Source organism: Cydia strobilella, chromosome 2 (assembly GCF_947568885.1).
Source record: "Cydia strobilella chromosome 2, ilCydStro3.1, whole genome shotgun sequence".
In the NCBI taxonomy this organism is placed as follows: domain Eukaryota; kingdom Metazoa; phylum Arthropoda; class Insecta; order Lepidoptera; family Tortricidae; genus Cydia; species Cydia strobilella.
In genome coordinates this window covers 10,360,822-10,388,502 of record NC_086042.1, presented here as the reverse complement: position 1 = coordinate 10,388,502, position 27,681 = coordinate 10,360,822, and the positions used below count along the sequence as shown (strand labels likewise).

Here is a 27,681-nt window from a genome sequence, read left to right as displayed (position 1 = left end):
AAATACATAGAAAATGACACGCATCAAAGACAAATCTTGCACACCTCGATCTCTTTTTGTGTACGGACGAGTCACAATACGCACCGCCATAGGCACAGGTTGTGCCTATGCTTCGGCAGAGGGGAAATAGTACGAATGCGGTCTCCCTTCCGTGTTGCTCGAAGAAAATTATAGAGGATTGAAAAGGTAAAGTTAAAATTGAATTTATATTATTTATATTGTTATTAACTAGTGTAATCAACTAATAAGTGTGTCACTAATGCTTGGCGTTACTTTATTTCATTTCTTCACTATTTCCCCAACCTCCGTCTCATCCATTTAACACAGGTCTTAAACTACATATTTAAGTCTTCTATTCAGACACGCCCTAAATCTTAGTCGGTACAGACGACAGCGCTAGACTTGGCAATGCAAGCGTAGATTCAGGCGTCTGGATTATATCTTAAATTGAAATTCGATAAACGCAATGAATTGCATTCCAGTCTTTGGCATTGATGGCCTACGAATCAAGGCCGTCAGTTAAAAATAAAAATTTGAATTTTCGATGTCATCAATTCAATTGTAATGCAACAAGAATGTGCACTTTTATATTACGCTAATTATGCTTTTAATGGGATGACAATAATTTATGACTTCGATGAGTATTAATCTTAATGAACTATACGGAAAACCGTAGTAATATGAATTATTATTTCAACACTGCGCAAATCGCACTATACGCTGCTGCGCAGTGTGGATATAATATACTATACTAACTATTCAAAACAAGTGAAAAAGTTGTCCGGTATTCGAATATAATTTAAAGCCATGTCGTTTTAGAAACTAAATAGGTGTTTTACAATTTTAAACAGCTTCCTAGACCTTTTAACATATGGGTCTAATGTAGGAAGCTACTTGTCCGCGGGCAACCGCGACCCGCGACTATCACAGCCGCTGCACTAGGGGTAGGACGTGGCACTGACTTATTCCTAGACACGTAATGTATGCACAAATAATGAATGTCTCTACTGGAACTTTCCTTACTGCGGTTTAGAACAAAATTTGGACTACTCACTTTCAAAACATTAACAAATCTCGTGATTTAATTTTCGCCTAAATTATGATAGATGTTTTAACGCTTAGATATCTACGACAGGAAAATTGTATGACTATATGACAGCCTAAGATAATTATAATTATTATAAAATAACTGTTTAAGGCAGACACGTTACGTAAATACTAATAAATAGGTATCGCATGGGCACAAAGAACGTGACGAATATTTGAGAACGTTGATAATCTATGATGTTTATCAACACACTCTCCATTGGTGGGTTGCGCGGTTGCGCATAGACTTGATTCTCAATAGGTTAAGTACTCCAATAGGTTAAGTAGTACAAGCCCCTCGTGACGTCGTCGCCCTCGTGCAGTCACTGGGCGCGGTCGGCCACGCGCGTCTTGAGCCACTTGGTGGTGCGCGACAGCAGGTCCGGCTGCCCAGCCTCCTGCCAAGCCTCCAGGTTCACCTTCTTGATCTCTTCGCAAGGAACTTTAGGGTTGCTGAAAAAACGAAGGTAAGCCTTTCAGAATGCACAAAAGACCTCGGAATTATTTTGCAACTCTGCCGTATAAATAAGTAAACAAACGGATTGTGAATTTAAAATAAGTACTCCTACACCTACACTCCTCCTCCTACACCTAAATAGGTTACATTATAAGACACACGCCTCGATGGTATGAAAGGGAATGTAACCGGAACAACTCTTGGGCAACTGGTTGCTTGTTAAAGCATAAAATCATATCAAGAAAATTCAGTTCAAAGAAGTGAAGGGTTGCAGTTGATGATTAGCGTTTACCTGGGGGAGCTCGGCTGGAAGACGTCCCTCTGCACGGCGGTGAGGCCACCGTTGTCGCACAGCAGACGGCCCAGCGAGGTGCGCTTCAGCTCAGCCAGCTGACGCTTGGTGAAGCTACCGGCCTCATCAGTGTGCGAGTAGAAGTAGCGGTCGCCGTAGCGAGTGCGCCACAGTTGCTCCTCTGTAAAAGATAAACGATAGCGTTAAGGATGCGTCACTTCAACAGAAATTAATGTTCCTAAAGGAAGCCAAAAATGATTAGGATGCGTAAAATCTACGCGGGGCCCTACAAGCTTAGTGGCATCTGAACTGAATTATTACCACTGGGGACAGGTAAGAAAAAAATCCTAGTTGTTGCCACGGGTAACACTTGGTGGTAACTAGTAGGAATAGCCCGGGTATGACTACATTAGGTAGCAAGAGGCAGAAGCTAAAATTTAGAGCCTAGGGCTCGAAGGGCTTCATTATTGTGTTGGGACTGTTGGGCGACAATGAAAAGTGTGTGTCGCTTGAACTTGGTCGTACATTATGTTGCCCAGATTAATTTTATATACGAGGAACTGCAAATGTTTGAACAGCCAACTCAAACATACCAGCATACCAGGTAATTATTCCATTAAAACGCTGCATTTCATTTTAGCTGTGTTTTGTCGCAGGGCAAACAATAAAGGGTTTTGTTGCACACAAATTACACAATGCCATTGTTTTGCGATAACCATATAAAGTCAGTTAAAGTAACAATTATTTTCAACGTAAACAACTTATTATTTTTATGAATTGAATGAATTGAACCAGGATAGGAGACAAGATATTGTCGAGTCTTTGCTCTAACTTTATTGATCTCTAGAGCCAAGAAGGAAGAGACCCTCCCTAATTACAGCCTTCAAGAAAGAGAATAATGTCAGGGCCGAGTTGGCTTATGGTAAGGGCTAGCAAGTTTTGTTAACATGTCAATGCGGTGCCTTAGTATTATCAATATAAATATTGCATGATTATTTACGTATCAGGAGGCTTGCTGTAATAATAGTAATAAAATAGACACGCACTGTGTAGGCATTTTGAGGAATTATATTATTATTATTAATTATTTTGATAACAGTGCATTTTCACGGGCAGGAATAGAACGTATACACATAAAATATGTATTTTATTTCAGTCTTTTATTTTTTATTTTTGACTGACCATAAATTATCACCACCATCACCATTCGCATCATTTTGCATCACCATTTATTTTTACATTTTTTTAAGAAACATGCATGACTCACGGACAGGCACTATCTCCGCTGGTTATGGTCGCCTATCGCTAGCCACGCCGCCGTGGTGCTCACTGGTCTAGTATTGTTATTCCCTCTTATTTGCAGACACTGTACGCCACTCTGCCCTGCCCTCTTGCTTATATTTAAAAGAAAAACTTACTGATAAGGCACGTGAAGGTTGGTCCGAAGGAAGAGCCGGGCAGAGGAGTTTCGGCCATGGCACCCACGACCAAATCCACGTCGCTGGGGTGCTCGTACACTTCCATTAGCTTCTCAACAACCTGTCAACGCGTAGTCATTATTATATCACCCGTATAAATTAGAATCGACATTGGTAAACGTCGACGCTGATTTCCTCCCGCGTACGCTTCGGCTGTGGAATGAGCTCCCTGCCGTGGTTTTCCCGAGGGGCTACAGTATGGGGTTCTTCAAAAAAGGAGTGTACAGGTTTTTAAAGGGTCGGCAACGAGCGTGTAATATATCCGGTGTTGCGGGCGTCCATAGGCTACGGTAACTGCTTACCATCAGGCGGGCCGTATGCTTGATTGCCACCGACGTGATATAAAAAAAAATTAACCATGAAACTAGATATACTTTTGAGCTTAGTTAAATCGAGCCTACGAACACACGTGGTGGTTTTGATGCACGGTGTTGTCGACATATATGGGTACTTGGATAGTGTCTATAGTTTAGCCACGAAGCTTACACGATGACGTCTGGTGTATACAGGTCATTACAGGTTGGAAAAAATTAATGGGCCTTGGAGGGAAAATGCCTTAAAACCTTAAGTTAGCTGATTGCACTTAAAGGAAACATTATTTTATTTTTAAGAAGATACAAAACTGTACTGAGTTTTTTTTTTAATTTCGCTTGTCTAAAAATATTCTAATTATTCTATTTTATGGATATTTTGTACGGCAGACGAGTGTAAGACCTAATGTTTCTTGGAGAAATTTTGTTATTAACATTAACTGTATCGACATCGACTAGTAGAATAAAATAGCGAGTGTTGATTTTTTGGAATTTTTAGTCAGTTCGATTCCCGGGCGAGACAAGCGAATTTAAGAAAAATTTTGAATGCAGTCTTCTAACAACGTTTTAAGGCACATGCCATGCCATAAGATTTTAGGGAATGAGCTGTTTAGAAATGTACGTAAATTGTGTCTGACTAATTAAAAACATTTCTAGAAACAATAACGGATCAGTTGGAAACAAATTAAGACATCCGAACTGCAAAAAATTATCGCGCAAAAGTACTCATTTGTACCGAAAACTTAAACTTTTGGCCGGTAGTGTATAGCACGTGCACATTGAAGTTTCGTTACCGGTGACACGGCGGTGGGTCAATGAATTAATTTATTGGAATTTTCGACCTATACGTAGGCTTTCTAACTAATTAGGAAAATGACAGAATGTATAGAATATAAAGATGTTTTGTATATGAATATAAGTAAGAAGGAACCTCGTGCGGGATGAGACCGGTGAAGTGGGGGAAGGTGGTGGCGGAGGGCAGGCCGCAGAGCGCGCGGTAGGCCGCGTAGCCCGGCAGCCCGTGGTCGCGGCCGCGCTGCACGTCCAGCGCCAGCGCGTCCAGCCCGCCCAGCCAGCCCTCTCGCACCTGCACAAGTGTTCAACTATTATTGCACGGCACGAGTCATGTCAGTCATACAGGTGATAATGTTTCAATATCAAGTGAACATGAACCATATAAGGGCCTAGGAAGAGGAAGGGATACGCTTTCGTGAAAAACTCTAACGCTGATTTTGTATCGTTACACATAAGTGATTCTGTTCAACCTGCCGTTTCCACTTTCGTGACAAATTATTTACTTAGGTACATTTTAATTACGCGCTGAGGTAAATTGAATTGTAATTTTCAGTATAGTTAACGCTATCTCTACTGAGCTCGTTCACTTACCTGTGCTAACAATGGCATTATGTTAAACAAAAGCCATTATTTCTTTTGGGTGAGCGCGTGGCCTTTGTGCCTGAGCACGCGGCCATTGTGTGTGAGCCTCAGGCACAAAGGCCACGCGCTCACACAAAAGAAATAATGGCTTTTCCCCTCACTAGGTCGGAAAGTTGTCGTTTATCCTTCAATACAAGCGGGGAAAAACGCGTTTTATCCACTAGTGGGGAAAATAATTTGACCTTGGATGGAGCGTGTTTAAGTAGCTTGACAGATAACAAAACGTAAAACGCTCATGATAATGGTTCGTTCGATATTAATTATCATTAAATAAATGGTTTGAGAATCTAATAAAAATACCAATTTTAGCTTTATTTAATGATTTTAAGTCATAAACCTTAGAATTCCATAAGAAACGTTTGTTTTTTTATAATGATGTTAAATATAATTCTGAACGCACAATTTGAGTCGATGCAATTTCAAAACGCATCGTTGACATTTCATACATCAGAAATGACAACAATTTTTTTACTTAAAACCTTTTCTCACCGACTTGCGTAAAAATACATAACTTCCAGAGTTTTCTGTTATAATATCGTAAAGAAATGAGTGATTCCAGTGATGAAGATCTAACGCCTGTGGATGTTGCACTTTCCTCGCTATAGTGAGGTGAAAAGTTTTGTGTTACACACGGGCGCAAATGTATTTTACTTCTCGTGTGTTGAAACACTCGCTACGCTCAGGATTCTATTTTAGAACCACTCGCTTCGCTCGTGGTTCACCTATAGAATCCTTTCGCTTACTCGTGTTTCAATTCTACACTCGCGGGTAAAATACAACTTTGCACCCTTGTATAACAAATAACTATTTTTTTAACAGAATGCCATTGTTAGTACAGGTAAGTGAACGAGCTCAGTAGAGATAGCGTTAACTATAAAACTGATGATTCTGTATTACCAATAGTTTCAAGTTTTATAAACATCATCAAGTTGAACGTTGACGAACACAAAATGATACTAAGTAGTCGAATTATTTATACCAAAGATAGATATAACTCCGTAATAGATGGATACAGTCTAAGGAAAAAACGTGCCTCGAAAATCAAGAAAATTTGATTCTCGTTCAGAGGGCGCTACTAGCTTTGGCCTACTGTCGTACAGATGGCGTTGACGGTTTCGTTTGTTATTTAACAATTTTAACGCATATCAGTGAAAGAACATGGGTCAAAATCATAAAAATAATAAATGCAAATAAAAAAAATCATTTATCCATATTTAAATGCATTTTATCGTATTTTTATAAATCTTCATTTTTAGTTTTAAAGTGTGTCGACAGATGGCAGTGAATTTACTGGGGTTACAAAATTTACTATGACAGTACCGCTCTAGTATAAGTTACTCTATGTTTATACACATACTCGTATGTGCACGTAGCACGTAGGCACGTTTAATAAAGAACATAAATCGTAAACATTATTAAATGTTTACGATTTATATTAATAAATGAATAACAATAGATATCATATCAGTGTGATATCAATGGAGGTGTGCAGTAAATTACGGAGGTATTCATAAAACCACTGGCGTCTGGCACTCAGTTCACTAAAACAAACATGACATCACTATTGTATTTTGAACTGTAAATAAATAAAATCAATATAGGTATACTTACTGCCGATTCTTGATAGCGCATAAGAAAAAAAATGTTTTCTCTTATAAATAGATACTTAATGTAGTACAGTCGCCATCAGATATATCGGAGCGGGCAAGGTAGCACAAATTATCAAGACTTTATTAAGTCCAAGAGTCCATGATCAGTTATTTCCGAGCGTCATGGCCGCCCCGATATGCACAATTATCTGATGGCGATTGTGACTAAATATTGATGAAAACGTAAACATCGGTAGGTACATTAATACCTTCTTAAAACCAAGATAAGGCAAAGGAATATAATATGTATGCGAAAATAAATCTAAAATATCTAAATTATGTCCGTTAGAATCTTCTGCAGGGCGCCATGCACTAGTTGACGTAAATAACGTTTCCTTAAAACATTGCGACCACACGTCATCACTGGTTTCACTAGCTTACACGATAGTGAGATAATCAACTTACATCATCATCGTAGTTCAAGTCCATCCCCTGGCTCCTCTGTTCCGCCATGCCCTTCAGGATCTTCTCCAGATTGCCGGGCACGATGGTGGGCTTGAAGAACGTCTCCTTGAGGCGGTGTGATGAGACGTGGTCGTTGGTGTCCACCAGCTCGATGTCCTGGTCGAGCATGGTGTGCACGAAGTGGAAGGCGGCCGTGGCGAACGAGTTACTGACGGTCGGGTTCACGTCGGAGTTGTAGCCGATGTCGTAGCTATCGTACAACTCGTCGAATGCTTTACCTGATGAAAAATTGTAGAATTTAAATTAAGTATGGAAATTACATAACTAAAATGGTCAACGAGTCAACTAACAAAAACAGAATAAAATAAATATGTGTGGGGCTCCCATACAACAAACGTAATTTTTTTGCCGTTTTTGCGTAATGGTACGGAACCCTTCGTGCGCTAGTCCGACTCGCACTGGGCCGGTTTTTTTAAAGATGAATCTTACTAAAAACTGCCTTAGTAATTATAACTACCTATATAGGTAAAAAAACAACAACAACAACAACCAGAACGTACATAGTACAAGTAAAAGAAAAAAAACCGGCCAAGTGCGAGTCGGACTCGCGTTCCAAGGGTTCCGTACATTACACAATTTAAACAATGTATTTTTATGCAAATTGTCTTAAAAAAACCCGTAGGGGTCGGATCAAAAACTAAGTAATTAAGTCCGACTCACGCTTGACTGCACATTTCTAATAGGTTTTCCGGTGATGTATAGGTAAAGATCTACTTTGTGTGTTTTTTAATGAAATGGTCATTTTTTGCCTATTTTCTTGAATAACTTCTAAACTGTTTATCCTAAAATTATAGAAAAAATATATTTGAGATTATCACAATGAGCTTTTTCATTTGATATGTAACCCGATATAGTTTGACAAACTTTATTTTTAAATTTTCTCATTTACCCCCAGTGGCCCCCGTGTTTAAAATTAATTTGCTTACGATACATGTCCATCTTTGGGTAACAAACTTACATATGTGTACCAAATTTCAACTTAATTGGTCCAGTAGTTTCGGAGGAAATAGGCTGTGACAGACGGACAGACAGACAGACAGACAGACAGACAGACGCACGAGTGATCCTATAAGGGTTCCGTTTTTTCCTTTTGAGGTACGGAACCCTACAAAACCCGCAAAGTGCGAGTCTGACTCGCGCACGAAGGGTTCCGTACCATTACGCAAAAAACGGCAAAAAAATCACGTTTGTTGTATGGGAGCCCCACTTAAATTTAATTTTATTCTGTTTTTAGTATTTGTTGTTATAGCGGCAACAGAAATACATCAACTGTGATAATTTCAACTGTCTAGCTATCACGGTTCATGAGATACAGCCTGGTGACAGACAGACGGACAGACGGACAGTGGAGTCTTAGTAATAGGGTCCCGTTTTTACCCATTGGGTACGGAACCCTAACAACGACGTCGTCGCGTCGTATCAGGCTGTCAAGGAGAAGGCAGAGGACCGACATGCATGCAAATCGCTCCACCGACATCAAGTCTAACTCTTAAATAATATATGATGATGAGGTAGAAAAACTCCGCGAGCCCTTAAAAGCTCTGCTTTTGGTAGTTACCAGTAAGGGCGGGTAGCCAGTGAGCGTAAGTGATGTGCTGCATCTCCGCGACAACGATACGGCGCGCCTCGTGGAACAGGCGGTCGGAGCTCCAGCCCGGGTTGAGCGCCGCCAGCGCGCGCGCCACGCGGTTGTGCTCGCGCACCCACAGCGCGTACATGCTCGTCAGCCATGGGTGCATGTTCACGCGGATGTCACCTAGACAACGTCTTTTGTTAATACAAAGTTTTATAATAATTAAAAAATTATATGGTTAATATTTCAAACTACTTATGTAAAAATGTTTTCTGTAACGTTAATCATGTTCTGTTGTGTCAGAGGAAAATCAGAACTTCGTTTGTAGGGAGAAGCGGTTGTTAACATGGTTTTAACTACTACCAGCACTACCAGCAGCCTTCTACCAGATAATGACATTAAAGACAATTGGTCTTTAGTAGATATTATTTAAATAATTTAATCAGTGGATCATACAGATCTTTAATTACTTTGAAAAGTAATAACTTTTAGTTTATTGACTATCCATACGTAATATTATAAATGCGAAAGTCTGTCTGTCTGTCTGTCTGTCTGTCTGTCTGTCTCGATTTAGATGAAATTTGGCATAGAGATAGGTTGAGTCCCTGAGAAGGACATAGGATAGTTTTTATCCCGAAAATAATCCCTTAAGAAAGTAAAAAGCGGGGTGGAATTGAGATAATTAATGAAGTGTCTGCTAATTTGTGTGCATAATATGCTCAAATTGAATAATTGCTATAAGACTTTCTCCAGGCGCTATTCTTACTCTAGCTGGGGTTACTAAGTCCACGCAGACGAAGTCGCGGGCAAAAGCTAGTAGTGTAATATAAGAAAGCTAAATAAAATACAAAGTAATAAATACCGATAACGTTAGCAAACTTTTTGGACGTCCTTCCTTTAGGACTAGTTTCTTTACTCGCTAGCTACCAGATTCTGGGCAGTATGGTCAGGCGTACAGACCGAGCCAACAGTCTTACGTTACGTAGACCTCCCTTAAAATGAGTTTAATCGACTCACCAGCTTTAAAGCAGGTTTCGCCACGGCCGGCCACGAGACACTGCGCAGGAGGGTCAGCAGACAACGGCGGCAGATTCGCACCGAGGCCTGAGGTCTTGAACAGACCCCCCTCCTTCTCACGGAGCGCCGCCGCCTGGCGGCCGTTCGTACCGTACAGCTGGGACCCGTCCATGAAATGCGTGGCTTGGTTCATCTGGGAGTAAATAGATGGTACTTTTATATAGGGGTGACTTAGATATACATTAACATCATAATATTATAGTAACCAGGAGTTTGATAAAAATTGTCTTCAGAAAAAACTAAACTTCGAACGTCGGACCTATTTCAGTGAAAATTCTAAGTAGGTAAACTGCGTAGGTGTATCTACACCTGTGTAGATTTATCTACATATTATAATTTTATTGTTAATGTATTTTTTATTATTAAAGTATGTCGTTTATAATGTCACTCCCCCTTTTGTTCTATTTAAATCGGTGCAAACTTCGCTTAGGCGGACTCTAATGCATAAACAGCTCTGGCATAAACAAACCTATCAACCATAAAATATGCATGACTGAATTCAACAACAAGGTCATTGTGGCAACCAAAAAAAAATAAACACCTATTGCATAGCGGAAATTTCCGATGTTGTCATAATACGAGTACCTACCTACTACTATTTCAATGATTATCATTCAGCCTCATAGTGATAAGCCACGGTCTACAAATCACACCTATCTCCGTAAAAACGTGGGCAGAATAGATATAGAGATTAGAGCAGGAAATTTTCCAGAAAACTGTACATAAACTGCAATAAGTAATACGTTACTCGCCCCTCATCTCATTCAATTGCGTTAAGAGCCTATTTAAAATAAAATCTTTCAAGTCAACATAATTATTTATTTTTATCCGAATATTTCATTTAAATAATTCTAGCGAAGGCCGCAAAACAAGGTCAATGAACTGAACTGGTAATGTCATTTAGTGCTGAACTGAACGAAACTGTAACAAGGTTAGTACAGTCAGCGATTCAAGTTTAAATAAAAATAATATCAATTTTTATTTTTATTTAATGACTTCGATAAGGTTTAAATTAACCTGTTATGGTTAAGCAGTCTAGTTCGCTTGTTTACGTAGGTATTCAATTTACCTTGAGCTCGAGTTGCATGAATTGCACCCGCTATTATGCAAGTAGCAAATAGTTACCTACACGCTTCCAACGTTTATACAATTGAACGACAAATAGGTACGTAGAATGTAGATGGGGGTTTTCAGAAAAAATGGTACCATTTACTTTTTTTCGAGAAACCATAAACTTTTGGGTTATTTAGACTCAGAATCACGAGTACTATTAAATGAGACGAAGAAATAAAGGGTCCCCAGTTTTTCATACAAATTTTGGGTGTCAGTTTTGTAACGGTCCATACAAAATGTATGTGAAAATGCGTTACAAAACTGTCATTTTTTGGGGCACATTTTTTCTTTTTAAATCGATAGTCCACGTGATTCTGAGTAGAAAGAACCCAAAAGTTGATGGATTTTCGAAAAAAGTAAATGGTACACTTAAGATGATACACTGGCTAAACAGGACCAAATTGCAGCCTTTTTAGGGCTCCGGACCCAAAGGGTAAAAGCGGGACCCTATTACTAAGACTTCGCTGTCTGTCTGTCTGTCTGTCACCAAACTGTATCTGATGAACCGTGATAGCTAGACATTGAAATTTTCACAGATGATGTATTTCTGTTGCCGCTATAACAACAAATACTAAAAACAGGAATAAAATAAATATATAAGTCCCATACAACAACCGTGATTTTTTGCCGTTTTTTGCGTAATGGTACGGAACCCTTAGTGCGCGAGTCCGACTCGCACTTGGCCGGTTTTTTAGTAAAACTGAGCTCGTGTAAATAGGTAGTTAAATACCTACCTATCTATATTGGCATATGTTACTATAAGGAGAATAAAGCAGCGGCACAGATTAATAAATAGTTACTACGTAACAGATACATCATTCCCATACTAAAGCGAAAATACCTACGCTATAATAGCCTACAAAATCTTAATAATAATACCTGCTGCTCAGGACGAGAAGAAATGTATCATAAGTACGTGCACAAAGAGTCGAGACTGCCTTGCTCGCCGTGCGAGTCACGTGCCAACGCGTCATCGTAAGAATGCGCTAGGGTTGTACTGTTAATTATGTTATTGTTGTAATAAAACGAATGTTGCGAATCAACCATATTTTTTATTAGTCAATCAAATATAAAAACAACCTGACTCAAAAAACTCCTTAATTTACGATTTACCTACTTATGTTCAAAGAAATAAATGGTGACAAAATTCATAAAGATAGATTTAAAACACTACTCACCTTTCTTCGTCTCTCGGAAATGAAAAAACGACAAATTTTCCTTTGTTTTTTGACTTTTACACCCATCTACTGCACAATAATTACGTGGTTTCGGCATTTTGAAGCGTGGCGCGGGAAACGTGCGGTGCGAGCGCTCAGGCGGGCGTTCGGCGGCCCTCTGTCGGTTGTATCGTCGACGATACGCCGAGCGGTAGGCATATAGCGCGTGGCCTTGAGCGAGTGAAGGAGGCCTGGCAGCGGTTCCTAATTACCCCCGCGGGGGTAAAACTGGTATTTTACGGGGTTCAAAATCAAAGATAACAAAGACCTAACTATAAGAAAGAATATTAATTATTATGGAGGAGGGGTAAAATCGAGTTCCCTAGTTAGTCAAAGGGGTGACAGTACTGAAAAGGTTAGGAACCACTGTTATAATGGAATAAGTAGGTAATCAATTTCATATTTTGAACCGTAGATACAGAGACACATGTCATCTGTTAATTTCATACACTACTTTTCTTGGAACTTGGAACAGCTTCTCAATGTGAGATAAAACAATGTTAAAAGTACTAACGTTAAGTAACTAATATATAATAACTCGCTTTTGCCCGCAACTTCGTCTGCGTGGAATCGGTAACAGCAGCTAGAGTAAGTTTAGCGTCTGGATAAAATGTAATAGCAATCATTCAATTTGAGCATAAACTTCATTGCTTGACATCAATTATCAGGCAATTCATTAAATCTCAATTTCACCCCCCTTTTTTCTCTCTATAGGGATGCTTTCCGACATAAAAACTATCCTATGTCCTTCCCCAGGACTCAAAACTATCTCTTTGCCAAATTTCAACTAAATCAGTTCAGCGGTTTAATCGTGAAGAGGTAACACACAGACAGACAGACAAATTAGTATGGATATGACAAGCTAGTATGAAGCATAATAAGAAAGACGAAGTACAATATTCGTATAATTGTACTTTGAACTTTAATTAATTCTTGTTGAAGTTAGAAAATCAAGCCAATGGAAGAGAGCAAATATTATAAAAATTGGGGTTAATTATGTATTCCGAGTTGCCGACATTAACCGGTTATCACTCTGGATCCGATTCGTACGTCGCTCCGATGTGCGAGCGGGATGTCGCTATAATACGCACACAGCGTTGTCTTGCTCAATCATCGGAGCAACCGCATCCAAAGAACGCGGTGTCGAGTAATGAGGGCTAGCGTTTTTCTGCTCACCAGTTGGCGCCACTGTTGATGGTGGTCCAAAAACACAGATCTCAAAATTCTTCTATGCTTATTTTTATAAAATCTATACGTTGTAATATACACTAAGGTATTTTAACGTCTAAATTTGCCGTTTTTACAAGCTGTTTAATTTTGCATATAGTTTAGTTGGCACTTTTAGACCTCCATCTACACTAGCGCCGCTAGCGGCGAAATTGAGCGCGATAGCCCTCATTTCCCGACAATAAAATTTTAACACAAAGAGTTGAATTTCCACACTCTTTATCAATAAAACAACAAAAAACAGTAGTTCAAAGACGTTTTAAAAAACTAAAATAATTAGGCATCGGAGTGTTTATCGCACGGTAAGACGTTAGCGAGCTATGGTTTCGCAATAAACAATAAAATTAAACTTTTATTGACACTCACAATTACCTAAAAATACCCACAAAAACATTTTTACGGCCTTGGTCATCTGAATGGTTCATTTTGAGTGAATGAGTTAAAACTATTTAATATTAATGCACGTAATCGATGTAATGCAACTTACCTGTTCTGAAGCACCAAAACTGCAGTCTCCTCTGTAGGTTGTGGCCGACCGGGTATACTCCATGCAGGTTTGATATTCCTTTTTGTAGAAGAGATCATCAAAAGGTACAGATATAGGCATGCAGCTCGGATGAAGGTAGCGAGGTGATAGCGCTGAGCCATCATTGGCACAGCAGCGGATCGCCTGATGGGTATGGACTAGAAATAACGATTATAATTTTTTAGGTACCTATTACATTTATAATATTATAAAAATAATCTTAATTCAATTCTTTTTTCATTTAGATATGTGATTAAAAGAATAAGTCCAACACAACAAGATCATCGTATTCATTCCGTATAAAGAACTCGTATCGTATACTTAAAACAGGTTTTGCACCCAGGGTGCCAGGATTGCCCATAATAGCTAAATATAGACCTACCTATTCTAACTGAGAATAAAAAGGGACAAGAAATGTAACGTATGTGATAACATTGCATATAAAACTTACTTGTCTTCCTTACGGGAATGTGAACCAAGTCTTGGTAAATGAACTGACTCCAAATGGGCAAGGCAATGCTCTTTTTGTCATCAGGTCGATCCAAGTTACTGGTAAGTTTTGTGCTTACTAAACGGGCAGACGGCAAAGGCTTATTGTTTGCAGAAGAGCGAGGCTGAAATCCAAAAAAGTTATATAGAATAGATTGTTTTTAACTACATAGATCAGAGGTATGTACGTCCTAATCGTCCTAATTTGAGAATTTTTACACTAACCTCTTCGATGCCGTCAGCATATCTTGGGTGCAAGAGCCGCTTGTAGCCGGTTAGGGATTGGCCCCAGGAAGACCGCACAGGATTATTACACGAGCCATCGAAGGAGCGATAACGTGATGATAACTTGTTGGAACGGCACGCCAGCCTTTCAAGCGCGGCACACTCCGGCCCATATTCACTATCACGCAAGTTCAAAGTACTAACAAAACTCGCACACTCGTCCTTAGCCAGACCGTATCTAAATTAAAAACAAATAACCTAAGCATTAACACATGATTTATATATATTTCTAATTAACTGTTCAAAAGACTAATGATTCTTTTAAAACAATTTAACGCGTAAATCGAATGAGGAAAACCATATATTAACAGACTAACCTTGTGCACCGAGTTACAACCAGATTCTGTGACGCTTTTGTGATAATCATAGACGACTTTTCATAAAACATCGCGTCGTCAGAAGGGAGACCTTGGATCATGAATCCCTTTCCTGGTGATCCTGCTCTCGGAGTGATCCCAGCAGCGTTAAGATTCTGTTCTAGTCTCTCCAACAATGAAACTGAAAACTTGCTTATACTGATAGACTTGTTGGTTTGGATTCCAGTTATAGGGGGAAGTCTTCTTAACATCTCTGCACTTGGAAATGGGAAGTCATACATTGGAGGCGGGTGAAGATTGTCTGAAAAGAAATAAAACTTTAACAATGCCAAAAACACTTCTGAGCAGCAAAACAATTCTAATCTAGGTGGGTGAGCCTTACCAGAATTCATTATTAAGTTGAGCGGGTAAGGAGCGACATGGCTCCCAAACGTTACTCCCGCCCACAGCACAACTCCCAGCATGACCACCTTGACCATTTCTTCCAAAATACTGAAACAATATAGAGGACATCGGTTAATGAAGCAATAAACGAACTATAGTAGCTTAGCAGCATTGACCAATTGAAACATTAATCATGTTTATGCGCACATTTTAATTAAGACAACTTATTTATTTCAATCAAACCTAGAATATGGCTACAAACCGGCAGATAAAATTAACGACCAACATGAATGAACCTCTAATTATTACTGTTAAGTTCGAAGTGAAACTGGCAAACAAGTGGGTAAACAGTTTATAAGAAGATATTCTGATATCAGGGGCGACGGCTAAGGGTATCGGCCTGACCTTTGGTGACCTAAGAATAAGATATCTAGTGTTATTACGTTTTGTTTCCTTATCAAGGAGCCAAGCCTCCGATGATGTAGGGACAAGCCCCCGGATCCTCTTACGCGAATCAGACTTTGTTCACGTTTAATAGGCGTCATTAATATTTGTCTGGCCGATTAACTGAATAGTATAAAATAAAGGGTTCCGTATCCGTATCCACGCAAGTAGTATCTACATTGTGGATGTTATGTTTACTTAAAAACCACTTCAACAATGAAACTGTTACGGATCTCCATACAAAACAAAGAACGTCAATTCATGACCATTCAGGTATAACTATATTTAATTTTTATATTATTATACTCGGACTTCGGCCACAATGAGAATAATAAATAATATGAAATGTCATTCAATAATGCATCATGCTTACGGTTAAAGAATAACCTCGTGATCCTCAAGATAAACTGTACTATTCACAAATATTATTCTTAATTAAGTAACATTATCATAACATATTCTGAAGTAAAAAAGTGGACGTATTTAATGGACCTTTCAATACATAGCCCTTTTCGGAATTGGATTAAGGACCTCCAAAAGATAACTATTATCAATGTTTATCCACGTTTAAGAGGCCATGGCCGTTATTTATGTCTAAGTTTCTAGATAGATCATTAACAAATAGGATACAATTTAGGTACCTTCGTAGACTAAACAAATACACTACCATATAACTATGTTGTTTGCATTTTGCAAAGAAAGCGCATATACAGTGATTACAGTGTGTAAATTCAATACGGGCAAACATTAAAATGGTGGTTAGCATAGCACCTATTTAACTTTTGCTTAGAAATACAATGAAAATATTAATCATATAAAATAATTCGGCCCGCAATGTAGCGCACCACACAAGTTACGAGATACGAGCTTTTTATAGTAACTGTCGACGCTTGTTGACAGTTAGGCCGCTTCCCCACTTGGCGGCGCGGTATCGGTGCAGTACGCAGTATTTCTTCCTGATTCCGCGCCCATCAGGTAGAAATACTGTGTACTGCACCAATACCGCGCCGCCAAGTAGGGAAGCGGTCTTACTATTAAAAGCTCGTATCTCGTAATGTCATGTGCCATGTTATGTCTCGTAATGTTTACACTACATTGCGGCTCGGTAAATTTTTAAAAATGAATTACTGGGTAACAATTATTAAGTATGTAAAACTTCTTAATTCATGATAACACGGATCAATCCTATGTTTGTTTTGATTTATTGCCCGTATTGGATTAACACACTGTATACCTAACGCCAAGAAACGAACGGTCGTTTAAAAAAGTACAAACTTCACCGCGGTTGTGGACAAAATGAACTAAAGAAAATGATGCATTCGAACCTCTTCATACCATGATATACGTAGGAGTATTTCTGTGGCCCTAGTGAAAAAGGGTACAAGTCTCGGGCAGCGTAGGTGTAAAAGGGTGTAAGTTACACGTAACACTTATTGCCTTTTACACCTAATAGCTGCGCGAGACTTGTACCCTTTTTCACTAGGGCCACAGATTTGTATTAGCATGTTGTTGCCAATGTATAAAACCTGTTTTTTATTCAGGTTATTGAACTTTCTATTATACTTACGTTATTTCTTTGACTTCTTTGAGCCATTGATGCGCGATTTAGCAGGGTGCTAATTTACCTTATAAGTACACTACATACTTACCTATCGTCGCTATACTTACTCAACCTCATATCTGCAACAATCATTTGATGGAAATGTCGCTTTTCTTTCATTCGGAATAAGGGTGTTTTTGTCATCAAATGAGTGTTGCAGATACGAGGTTGAGTAAGTATAGCGGCGCTATGTCCTATGTATACCTGAGTCAAGTTTGTATTGGGAAATAACCATAAACAACCATACTTCTAGCAATATATTTTTAGCTAAGTATACGCTGTTTGAAATACAATCAATCTCTAAATAGGTAACTGTTAATTTTATTGTCCACAATGAGCATCGATAGACAAGTTGTAAGTTGTGCAACTTTCAAACCTAAAGACCAATAGTTTCCCCGCAGGGTTGGAAGACTACATCTACATGACCGTCGTTTTTGCATAAAACTGTTTTTCCACCATACATAGTTGCAAACATATCTAGCGCAGGATAGCTATGGTGGAATAGTTATTTGTGCAACAAGAGAGGAAAGTTGGTTTTTCTTGCGAGTGTTTATCGCTCGCTTCGCTCGTGATTCAATTATAGAATCTTTCGCTTTCTCGGGACTCAAAAACACGAGATGTAAAATAACTTTGCTCTCGTGTTGCATGCACACATAATTTTTCACCTCAGTAGTGAGAACATATTAAAGGTTAAAATGTATTTCGAATTACACAGAATAAACAGAAAAAAAAGTATTATAATATGTACGATACGATAAGATACGATACGATACGATACGGACCGGACCGGACCGGACCGGACCGTACCGTACCGTACCGTACCGTACCGTAGTATGAAGTTCATGGCCTTCACTAAATTAAAACGCTACATTGTTTCACTCCATGGAGTGAGGAAAGTCGCACTTTCCTCACTCCAGGGAGTGACGAAAGTAGGCTTGTTCGAGCTGCTGAGGTGAAAATGTATAACCTTACTTAGATTGCAACTAGAAAAGCGGGTTGGCCTAAAGCAAAGGGGGTGCAAAAAAAGACTTAGTTTTTTTTTTAGGTACAATAACATGTCTGTTCTGGCGCTAGCCGGCCGCTACCGCGTCACGCTCGCTTTGCTCGCTCGGCTTCGCGCTCTGTTTGATCGCGATCATCGCGGTCAACCTAACACACTCCTCCTCGCTTCGCTCGTCGTCGCACCTATCTTGTCTCTGTTACTTAAATTTACTGTTCCAAATGATTGATTTTAATTTGTCAAGTAGTGGTTTCAACTTGCGGGTCAAATATCTCGGCCATTTTTGATTTTAGAGAAAAGTTTTTCGTACAAAACATGCTTATTTTAGCGTATTCTCTATGATAACACAATAAAAAATAGGTGTCATAATAACATCACTCCGATGAAAATTTTTATAAGTGTCGGCACCCCCTTTGCTTTAGTCCAACCGAAAAGCGCAAAGATGAGCAGGAGGCCAGGAGGCGGAAAATGACTAATAACTAAGGTAAGTACTTGGAGGTAATAAAGGCCTACCTGAAAAATAATGTACTTACTTACAACATTGCAATAATAAAGTTCCGGTGTGAACATGTCAATGACACTACATACCTACGTTTAAAAGTGCAAGTTAACATGCAATTATTTGCAGTGTTGATGCCTGGCAGGCTAGGCTAAAAACAGTCAAGTGCTATTAACACTGGCTGCCTCTGAGATTACTTTTTTATTTGTAGGTAGATTGTATTGTTGCAGTTAAAACCTACAATTATAATTACAACGTTCAACACTTCAAAGATGTCGTTAGGGATTACTGCTAGATGGCGTTACCGATATGGAAATATTGTTTCTTTTTTTTTCGAAAAATATCACGAGATGTAGGTACACCTTTACTCACAGATCACTCCTTTTTTCCTCGTCGCCAAATGTGAAGTACTATGTGTAACTCAGTATATTTTGTAAACCAACAGATTTTAATTGTGTGTGGCAATAAATGGTTTCTTATTCTAATTGTTTCTTATTCTTAAATCAAACGATATAATATATAATCTATTTCCAACGGTTCGCCAACACAAACACCACGCGGTACGACCGGCTCTGCTCGCAGTCTGACATGGACTAATTCTAACTGTCAGTGACGGCACCATGACGTAAGACGGCTGACGATTACTTTTATTCACAACAGCACCTAAACTATCATCTGACAAAGTATCAAACGGGAGGCGATGACTAAATTTTTTTTTACAAGTTCATGTGACCACCTGACGGTGTTTCCACCGCGATACACCGGCTGACGATAATTTTTATTCACAACAGCACCTAAGCTATCATCTGACAAAGTATCAAACGGGAGGCGATACAGAATTTTTATTTTATTTTTACAAGTTCATGTGACCAGCTGACGGTGTTTCCACCGCGATACAACCGGCTGACGATAATTTTTACTCACAACAGCACCTAAGCTATCATCTGACAAAGTATCAAACAGGAGGCGATGACTGGTTTTTTTACAAGTTCATGTGACCAGCTGACGGTGTTACCACCGCGAAAACAACTGGCTGACGATTATTTTTATTCACAACAGCACCTAAACTATCATCTGACAAAGAATCAAACAGGAGGCGATGACTGAAAACAATTTTTTTTTTTAAGATATTCGTGACGATCACAACACAAGTACGAACATAGTACAGACAACAACAAACGTATCAAACGGGAGGCGATGACTGAAATAGTAGATTGTACAACAAGGGCACAAAGCGATTCATTTTTATACGAGACAATTTATTGGTCCGAGCGGCAGCGAGGACCAATATAGCCGAGGATAAAAATAGGCGTTTGTGCCTGAGTTATACACACTGCTTTTCACTTCGATTGTGAGTAAAATAAAACAATGGCAAACAAATAATAGTATTTTATACAATCGTGATATAATAGAGAGCTTTTCAGTCGAGTACCGTGTTTAAGCAACGAAGCTTGCTGAGTTGCTTAAATAAGGTACGAGATTGAAAAGCTTGATTATATCACTATTGTATACAATACTTTTTCTTCGAGACAAAAAAATAATACTTTCAACTAGTAGAATCATACCACCAAACCAAACTATAAGATACGCGAGCTGCCGCGATCCGTGATACCTTCATACTCGTACGCGCCCCGGCCGCCGGGCCCAGCGCCCCTGGCGGGTTGGTCAACGACACCTCCTCGTAACTCATGAGGCCCTGGTACCTGCTCCGCGCTAAATCCAATTTTAACAGTTTTTTTCTCGATTTTGGCCACCGTAGCCTATGGAGACTAACAAGCAACGCTAAGCGGTTTTCGTAGGGTATGGATGTTGCTATATAAAGGGTGTCACATGCGCGTTTCTGACTTATGAAGCAATTGTTTCTACTACAACATAAAATAAAATGTTTTTGTTGGCCAACCAATCACAAAGCAGATGCGACGCAGCAGCGTGTTTAAGTAGGCTAATTTGCATTGAATCGAGACTCCTTAAACAAGAAATATTTTATCGAAATATATGAAGTTCCATTTTCAAAATTGTTATAATTGACTAAACCGTATCGATAAAATTCTTATGCTTGAGTCGGAAGTGCCATAGACTATCCAACGTTGAAAAGAGTAAGATTGTAGTGTTGCATGTGAAGTTGTAATACACAGATTATACTCGACGAGTAGAAAAAATACATTTAATTAAATTTTAATGTGAAATTTGAAGAATTAGAAGATTACGTACTTATGTAGCCAAATATTGAGCATCGGGAGCGGTGTTTAAGAATGTTTCCACATGGTTTGCCGTGAGAACCTTTGATTTTTTGGTTTTGTGCCCATTAGAAAGTCTTTTAAAAAAACATGTAAGTTTCACATAGGGTTTTATATTCATGTCGTTTTTCACCTGCAACGTACTCTTAAGCACAGAGTACACACTCCATAATGTAGGCGGCTTCAATTTCTTGGACAATTCGTCGAAATATGTTAAGAAACCACCTTCCGAGAAAGTATCGACTAGTTTTTCGGCTCTTCAACTCATGAAATTTTCGTATACAGTAAGATATTTTTGTTTGGATTTCTGCGGCAATAACTGCTCAATAACATTTTTCGCTTTCCTTTCCATTAAAGTATTAGGCGAAACTGTAATTTCCTCCTCACTCGACGACATTATTAAAAATAACAATCGTAAAACAGCAACAAATTGCAAAGGCGCAACAAGAGCTTCCCGCCAATATTCTTTTTTTTTTTTTTTTAACACGTGATATTTACCTTTAGTGTGTGCAGTGGCACTCGTGCGCGAATCGCAGCCGCGAATCGCGGCCGCAAACGCGAGTGTGGTGTCGATTTCGCTGGTTAGCGAACTGTCCACACTCGCGTTCGTGGCTTCGCGCCGCAATTCGTGTGGAGGGAGCTTTAAGTCTTTATTCATACTGCCAAATTATACCTACATTTTGTAGTTTATTTCTATAATAACTATGCTGTATTGTAAGATTTTAATGATTTAGTAATATATAAAACACGGATTATTAAAAAAACGGGCCAAATTAAGTGGAATAACAATATTATCCGATTATGTTTTATTGTGTACTATGGCAGTGATTTGATTGTCTTAGTCTTTAAAAAAATATTACTTTGTGCACTAGAGCATAAAAGTAGCATTTTGTGCAGCCTACATCTAGCACAAAGGAGAACTTTACGAGCATGAGAAGTGAAATAGTAGATTGTTAACCAAGGGATGAAAGGCAGTCATTTCTGCTGAGGTATTTTTGGCGCTCGAACGCAGTGAGAGCGCCAATAGTCCGAGGCTGAAATGATGCCTTTCACCCGAGTTAAACACTCTACTTTTCATTTCGAATACGAGGAAAGTAAAATGCATGTCTTTTTTAAAACATGACCAAGTATAATTTTTTATAGTATTTTTAGGTACCCTACCTTCAGTTAACAATTTAGGCAAAAGTGTCTCTATTTATAGAATGGAGAGTCAAATATCAGAATGGAAATTGTATAACAAATACATTTAAATTCAAATTTCAATTGCTTATCGTAAAAAAATTCAAAAAATCGTACTTCGAACGTAAAATGCTCTAGTGCAGACACGTATCATTTTCTGCACACCTTTTAGAACAACAATGACCCTCTTTCAGAGCATGAGAAATGAAAAAATTTTTTTTTTTAAAAAGCTCATGTGACCAGCTGAGCTGACGGTGTTTTCACCGCGATACAACTTCACGACAGCACCTAACTATCATCTGACAAAGTATCAAACAGGAGGCGATAAATAAAAAACAATTTTATTTTTACAAGTTCTTGTGACCAGCTGACGGTGGATCCGCCGCAATACAACCGGTTGACGGTTTTTTTTTATTAACAATAAATAGCACCTAAACTACCATCTCACGGGAGGCGATGGCTGAAAGCATTTTTTTTACGTGTTTCGGTGGCTGCCATTCCTCAACCCTGACGGCAGCTAACTTCCACGAGGGTTCATCATACATAGCCGTTAACCACTATACGAGTTATCGCCCGGGAGGCGATTGGTCATGGAAACCTGTTCGTAGCTCGCGGTCTATAACTATAACACCCAATGCCGTAATTTTCGAAACTTTTGTACGAGTGTATAGGGAATGAATGGCCGAATGACACTCCTCGTCGCCACTGTGATAAATGAAAGACGTGCGCTCGCGTTGTAACCATTTAATGCACTGACTCGCCTAACGGTACAGGAGCGAAAGAGACAAGTTGAACTAACCTAACAGACACCTACTTTCACTCATTCTTTGAAGTCTTTGAACGGCTCAGCCAAAAAGTAAAGTAAGTATATAGGCTCAGCTGTTTAAGCTGTTATGTCATTCATGATATGTCATGTCAGGGGTTTGATTTTTGCAACATTCCAATTTATTTATTTTCATTGATTAGGTATCTACATATCTAGTACACCTACCCACACAACCTACCTAGTTTAAATGACAGTTTATTTACCCAAATCTATTTATAATCAGGAAATGATAAAAATTATTCTGCTCTCCTAAGCCGAATAGAGCATTTTGAAAATGAAACTATCAGCTATTATATAACCTCGTAAGTCCACGCGTACTTGTACAAGTACAAATTAAGGATAGCAGTTCAGACTTGACATTTAAACTACATAGATGGCGTAACTGCCTAGTGTACTTACCCAAGTACAATTTTTTTATTTCCCATTTACCGGGTAGATTTTTTACAACGGCAACACTGACACAGTCATCCCCATTCTATATTCTATGGTCGATTTGACAGGTAAGGCCAACAGTCAGTGTCACTTTTTTCAAAATGGCAACGCGGTCGGGTCACCCACGAGGTAAGATAATCTGTTAATATTCAAGTAATCATTTGTTTTTTCTTTTGTCCTATATATGAAGAAGTGTAATTAAATTATGAATTTTGTAATATAAACAATATTTAAGGAGGTTCGTGACCGGTCAAAATAATTTGTACTTGACGTGGTACGTTAGGCGTTTGTTACATAAAAACTGTTAATAATTTGTACTTATGGTAATACGTTAGGTCTATAATACAAGTGTTTTTTTTTAATATTCTAGCATTCAAATATCACAACTTCTCAATAACTCTGACTTCCGAGGACTCTGATGATGCAGATCTGTTTATACCTGAACCCAACAACGAATCAAATAGCGACTCTTCTTCGTCTTTACGAGGGCGCGACGTGGGCAAAGTGCAAGGGCAGGGGGGTGTCACTGCGCAGTTTAGGTATATTTGACCGGCGCACCGCCCGGGAAGGTGTATGGCAGTGGGCTGCCGCTCGGCTCGCACGATAGTCGTGTCACGTGGCGCTCGCGCAAAATTGAAAACTAAATCTAAAACTAAATAAATGGCTTCGAAACCTAAATCGCGATCTAATCTGTATAAAAGATAATGTTCTGTTTACGGATGTCTGTTTATAACTATAAACGGAAAAACAAGGAAGCAGAAAAAACCGGCCAAGTGCGAGTCGGACTCGCGCACAAAGGGTTCCGTACCATTACGGAAAAAACAGCAAAAATGGGAGTATGGGAGATGTATGGGAGCCCCATTTAAATATTTATATTATTCTGTTTTTAGTATTTGTTGTTATAGCGGCAACAGAAATACATCATCTGTGAATATTTCAACTGTCTAGCTATCACGGTTCATGAGATACAGCCTGGTGACAGACGGACAGACGAACGGACAGACGGACAGCGGAGTCTTAGTAATAGGGTCCCGTTTTTACCCTTTGGGTACGGAACCCTAAAAACATTTTTTTTTAAATTCCGGACTAATATTGACCGACATATTTTCAAAGAAATAAGTACTTCTGTGGCATACCTACTTCCGTGAGAATCAGACATACTATCCCCGGCTAAAAATTTTATGTTTACAGAATCAACGTTTGTAATTCCTACATATTTATCTTAAAAATAATAAATCAGTAGGTATGGGTACAAAAACTTGTCAAGTGACAACCCCGTGCCGACACTCGCAGCTCGGTAATAAAACTGCGGCGCGCAAAGAAGATTCACGGTTCGTGCGCGGGTATAAGTTTCAATTTTGCTTGCAGGCGGCGAGTGTAGGTATAATTTTATACCTAAATCTGGCTTTTGTGAAGGAGTGAAGTAGTACAGAAATGTACGGTAGTACTATTAGTTATTCTGTGGCAAGGGGTTGGTCTGAGAGATCTAGTCCAGGTTTTAAAACTTTTAAACACCCAAACCCAACTTCCGGAGATGTAGAATGGTATGAAAGTAGTGTCTTCGTAGCTTTGTTATATAATTTTTTTTATAAGGAGAACATTGGTTGTTTTAAGAAAGTAAAATTTGTACTTAGGTGATGTTTAAAGGAAAAATATGTTTTATTTTTGATACTAAATAATACCTTTAACTTTTTTTTTATTGTTTTTATTTTACCGTGTAGAAACCGAATGTACTCACACAAGTACAAAATATTTTCAATGATTTCCTTTTAAAAGAGGTGCAATAAATAATAAACATACCGTAAATAATACAGACAACAAGACCTCACTTCAAAAAATCTCTAAAACCGACATCTTTTTGTCTCGGTCTGAAGCACTATTCTTGGTTTGTACTTGGTATAGTACAGCCGGCAGATATGACTACTGCTGTTGAAAAAACACAGGACTTGCGAGGACTAAAGTATAAGTTAGCAATATTTTTTCTTGAGATAGCGCTATTTCGCTTAGTAGGGCAACTAGGTCAGTGTTCCTATAATAATAAAATAACTATCCCCTAAACGTAAACAATCAACAATAATATTATGATGTCGTTGCCGTCTTATCGCGAAGCTTTCCACTTACTATTCCTCTCACTATCTATGATTTCAAAACTGTAATGTAATATTATACATTCGACTTACGTGGAATGTTCCCCACACCCATCGCATTCAGACCGCCTTCTGGAACATTTCTCCGGAGACTTGGACTTGGTGGTTTCAGCGTTCAACATCGACTTTCCTTCAATGATCCGTTTAAACAACATAATAGCAGGAGCAGAATTTGTTGTTTACGACAATTATCACGTTTCACGCGAATGTTTAGTTGATTGAGCACTACAGCTGACGGGACTTGCTCGAAAGAACGATGTTCCATTAGATTGGCAATGGAGCCAATTTCACCTCTACTGCCAAACTTGCACTGAATGGTAGCGCACCAGCAGCAATCGGCAAAGCAATGGAACAAACTCGAACTCTGTACCCCCAGCGCTGCGCAAGGCGAACGAGAGACTACGCCCCGCCTCTACCTCCTCACCCTACCTCACCTCCCCCCTCCAAAACATCGCCATGAAACTCCTACTCCATGCAAAGGTAACAATGCCACAGCCACAGTGTAGAAAAATACGCTACAAAATTGCAGTATCTAAAGGACATTATTGTAACTTTGTATATGTTTACTGATAATCAAAGTTAAATAACATTTTACGATCTAAATTTATTATGTTAACTGTTCAATTCCCTTCCTTGAACTTTTGAACCCGTTTTAAGGATGTGGCTAGTACACGAGTTATTATTTTTATGTGCTTAAAATTAGACTGTGGTCAGTATTTAGTCCAGAGTCTTTATTACGGGCGGGTAAGACTACCTATTTATGGTAGCTGATTAATACGTAGAGGTAGGTATTAAGATACGACTACCTATTGAAATAATAAACAATGTAAAATAGACATAAAGTTGGTCAAGCAAATCTTATCAGTAAAAAAAGAAGCGAAATTCAAATTTTCTATGGGATTTTTTTTTTTTTTAATTTTCTACTGACAATATTTGCTTCACCAACTATAGCCACTATAGGAACATGTTTTCTTTTCGAATTAGGTTTAATTTATCATTAGTCATTACTTTGTAACATTGGACCCAAAAACAACAATACAATAATAAGAGCTAATTGCGTGTAATGACTAATGACGTAATGACTGCTTGAAATTATATTAAATTGGGGCTAAAATTAGTGGTCACAAAAAACCTGAACGGGATTAAAAACGAGGGAAGAAGCGAGATGGCGCCTTACAAATTTCTAAGAACTTTGTTGACACGTTTCTCGAATACGATGTCGCGAATATCGCGAATCGGCTAATAGCTGCCAACGTCATGGTGTAGATGGCGCTCGTAGTCACGTTTAAGTAAAATAACCGCTTCTAGGTTGTTGTGATTTTTTAGGGTAAGACAAGAGTATACCACGCGCGAACGGCAGTAAGAAAAGGAGGTGGGGGGCGAACAAAGCTACGGGAAGAGTGATATTTGCTTTAGGATCTATTCAAGAATTTTCTTATGGTGTTATTAGAAAAATGAGGTGTCTCTTGTAGATTGTGACTAACATTCATTGTGATATCAGTATTCAGTGTCAACAGTGATCCGAGGAAATTGTTCATGGCTAATGTAAGTGAAGTTCAATCATAATTATACGAAGGGTTTCGTCCCAAGATATTAGTAATTTAGAATTATAGAACACATTGTAGTTACGAGAAAGTGTAACCACTCATCATATGAACTTAAGGTAAACTTAGTGTGCGAAAAGGGGTCGCTATAAGGGGAGGTTGGAGGCGACTATGAAGCCCAAGTAACCAGATGGATAATCAGGTTTAACTCATGTTATACGTAGGTAACAAAGTAGGACACCAGCAATGAATTATCGTCATCTCACTAACGTCCAGGCCTCGTATAGGTATGTAGTATGTTTACATATCATTTTTCCAGTATCAGTGAAGGCATCAGCTCATTCGATAGGTTAATAAGTATAGTGAGCTTGACGACATACGACACACGTA

At 38.8% G+C, this 27,681-nt stretch overlaps 1 protein-coding gene across 2 annotated transcripts; it reads right to left on the bottom strand.

Moving 5' to 3' along the window:
- Window positions 1-833: 833 nt before the first annotated feature.
- On the bottom strand, window positions 834-26,112 carry LOC134751493 (peroxidase-like). Of its 2 annotated transcripts, none has more exons than XM_063686914.1 (13): window positions 25,781-26,112; window positions 15,382-15,491; window positions 15,000-15,300; window positions 14,623-14,860; window positions 14,360-14,522; window positions 13,870-14,066; window positions 9,766-9,958; window positions 8,734-8,931; window positions 7,116-7,393; window positions 4,556-4,711; window positions 3,254-3,374; window positions 1,836-2,016; window positions 834-1,539 (listed from the first exon to the last, which is right to left on the bottom strand). In XM_063686914.1, the coding sequence occupies exons 1-13, from the start codon at window positions 25,900-25,902 to the stop codon at window positions 1,410-1,412; spliced, it is 2,388 nt and encodes a 795-aa protein (XP_063542984.1). In that variant the 5' UTR covers window positions 25,903-26,112; the 3' UTR covers window positions 834-1,409. The 2 variants fall into 2 exon arrangements, with proteins under 2 accessions (XP_063542984.1, XP_063542991.1); XM_063686921.1 differs by lacking the exon at window positions 25,781-26,112 and adding an exon at window positions 15,646-15,686.
- Between the last annotated feature and the right edge of the window lie 1,569 nt (window positions 26,113-27,681).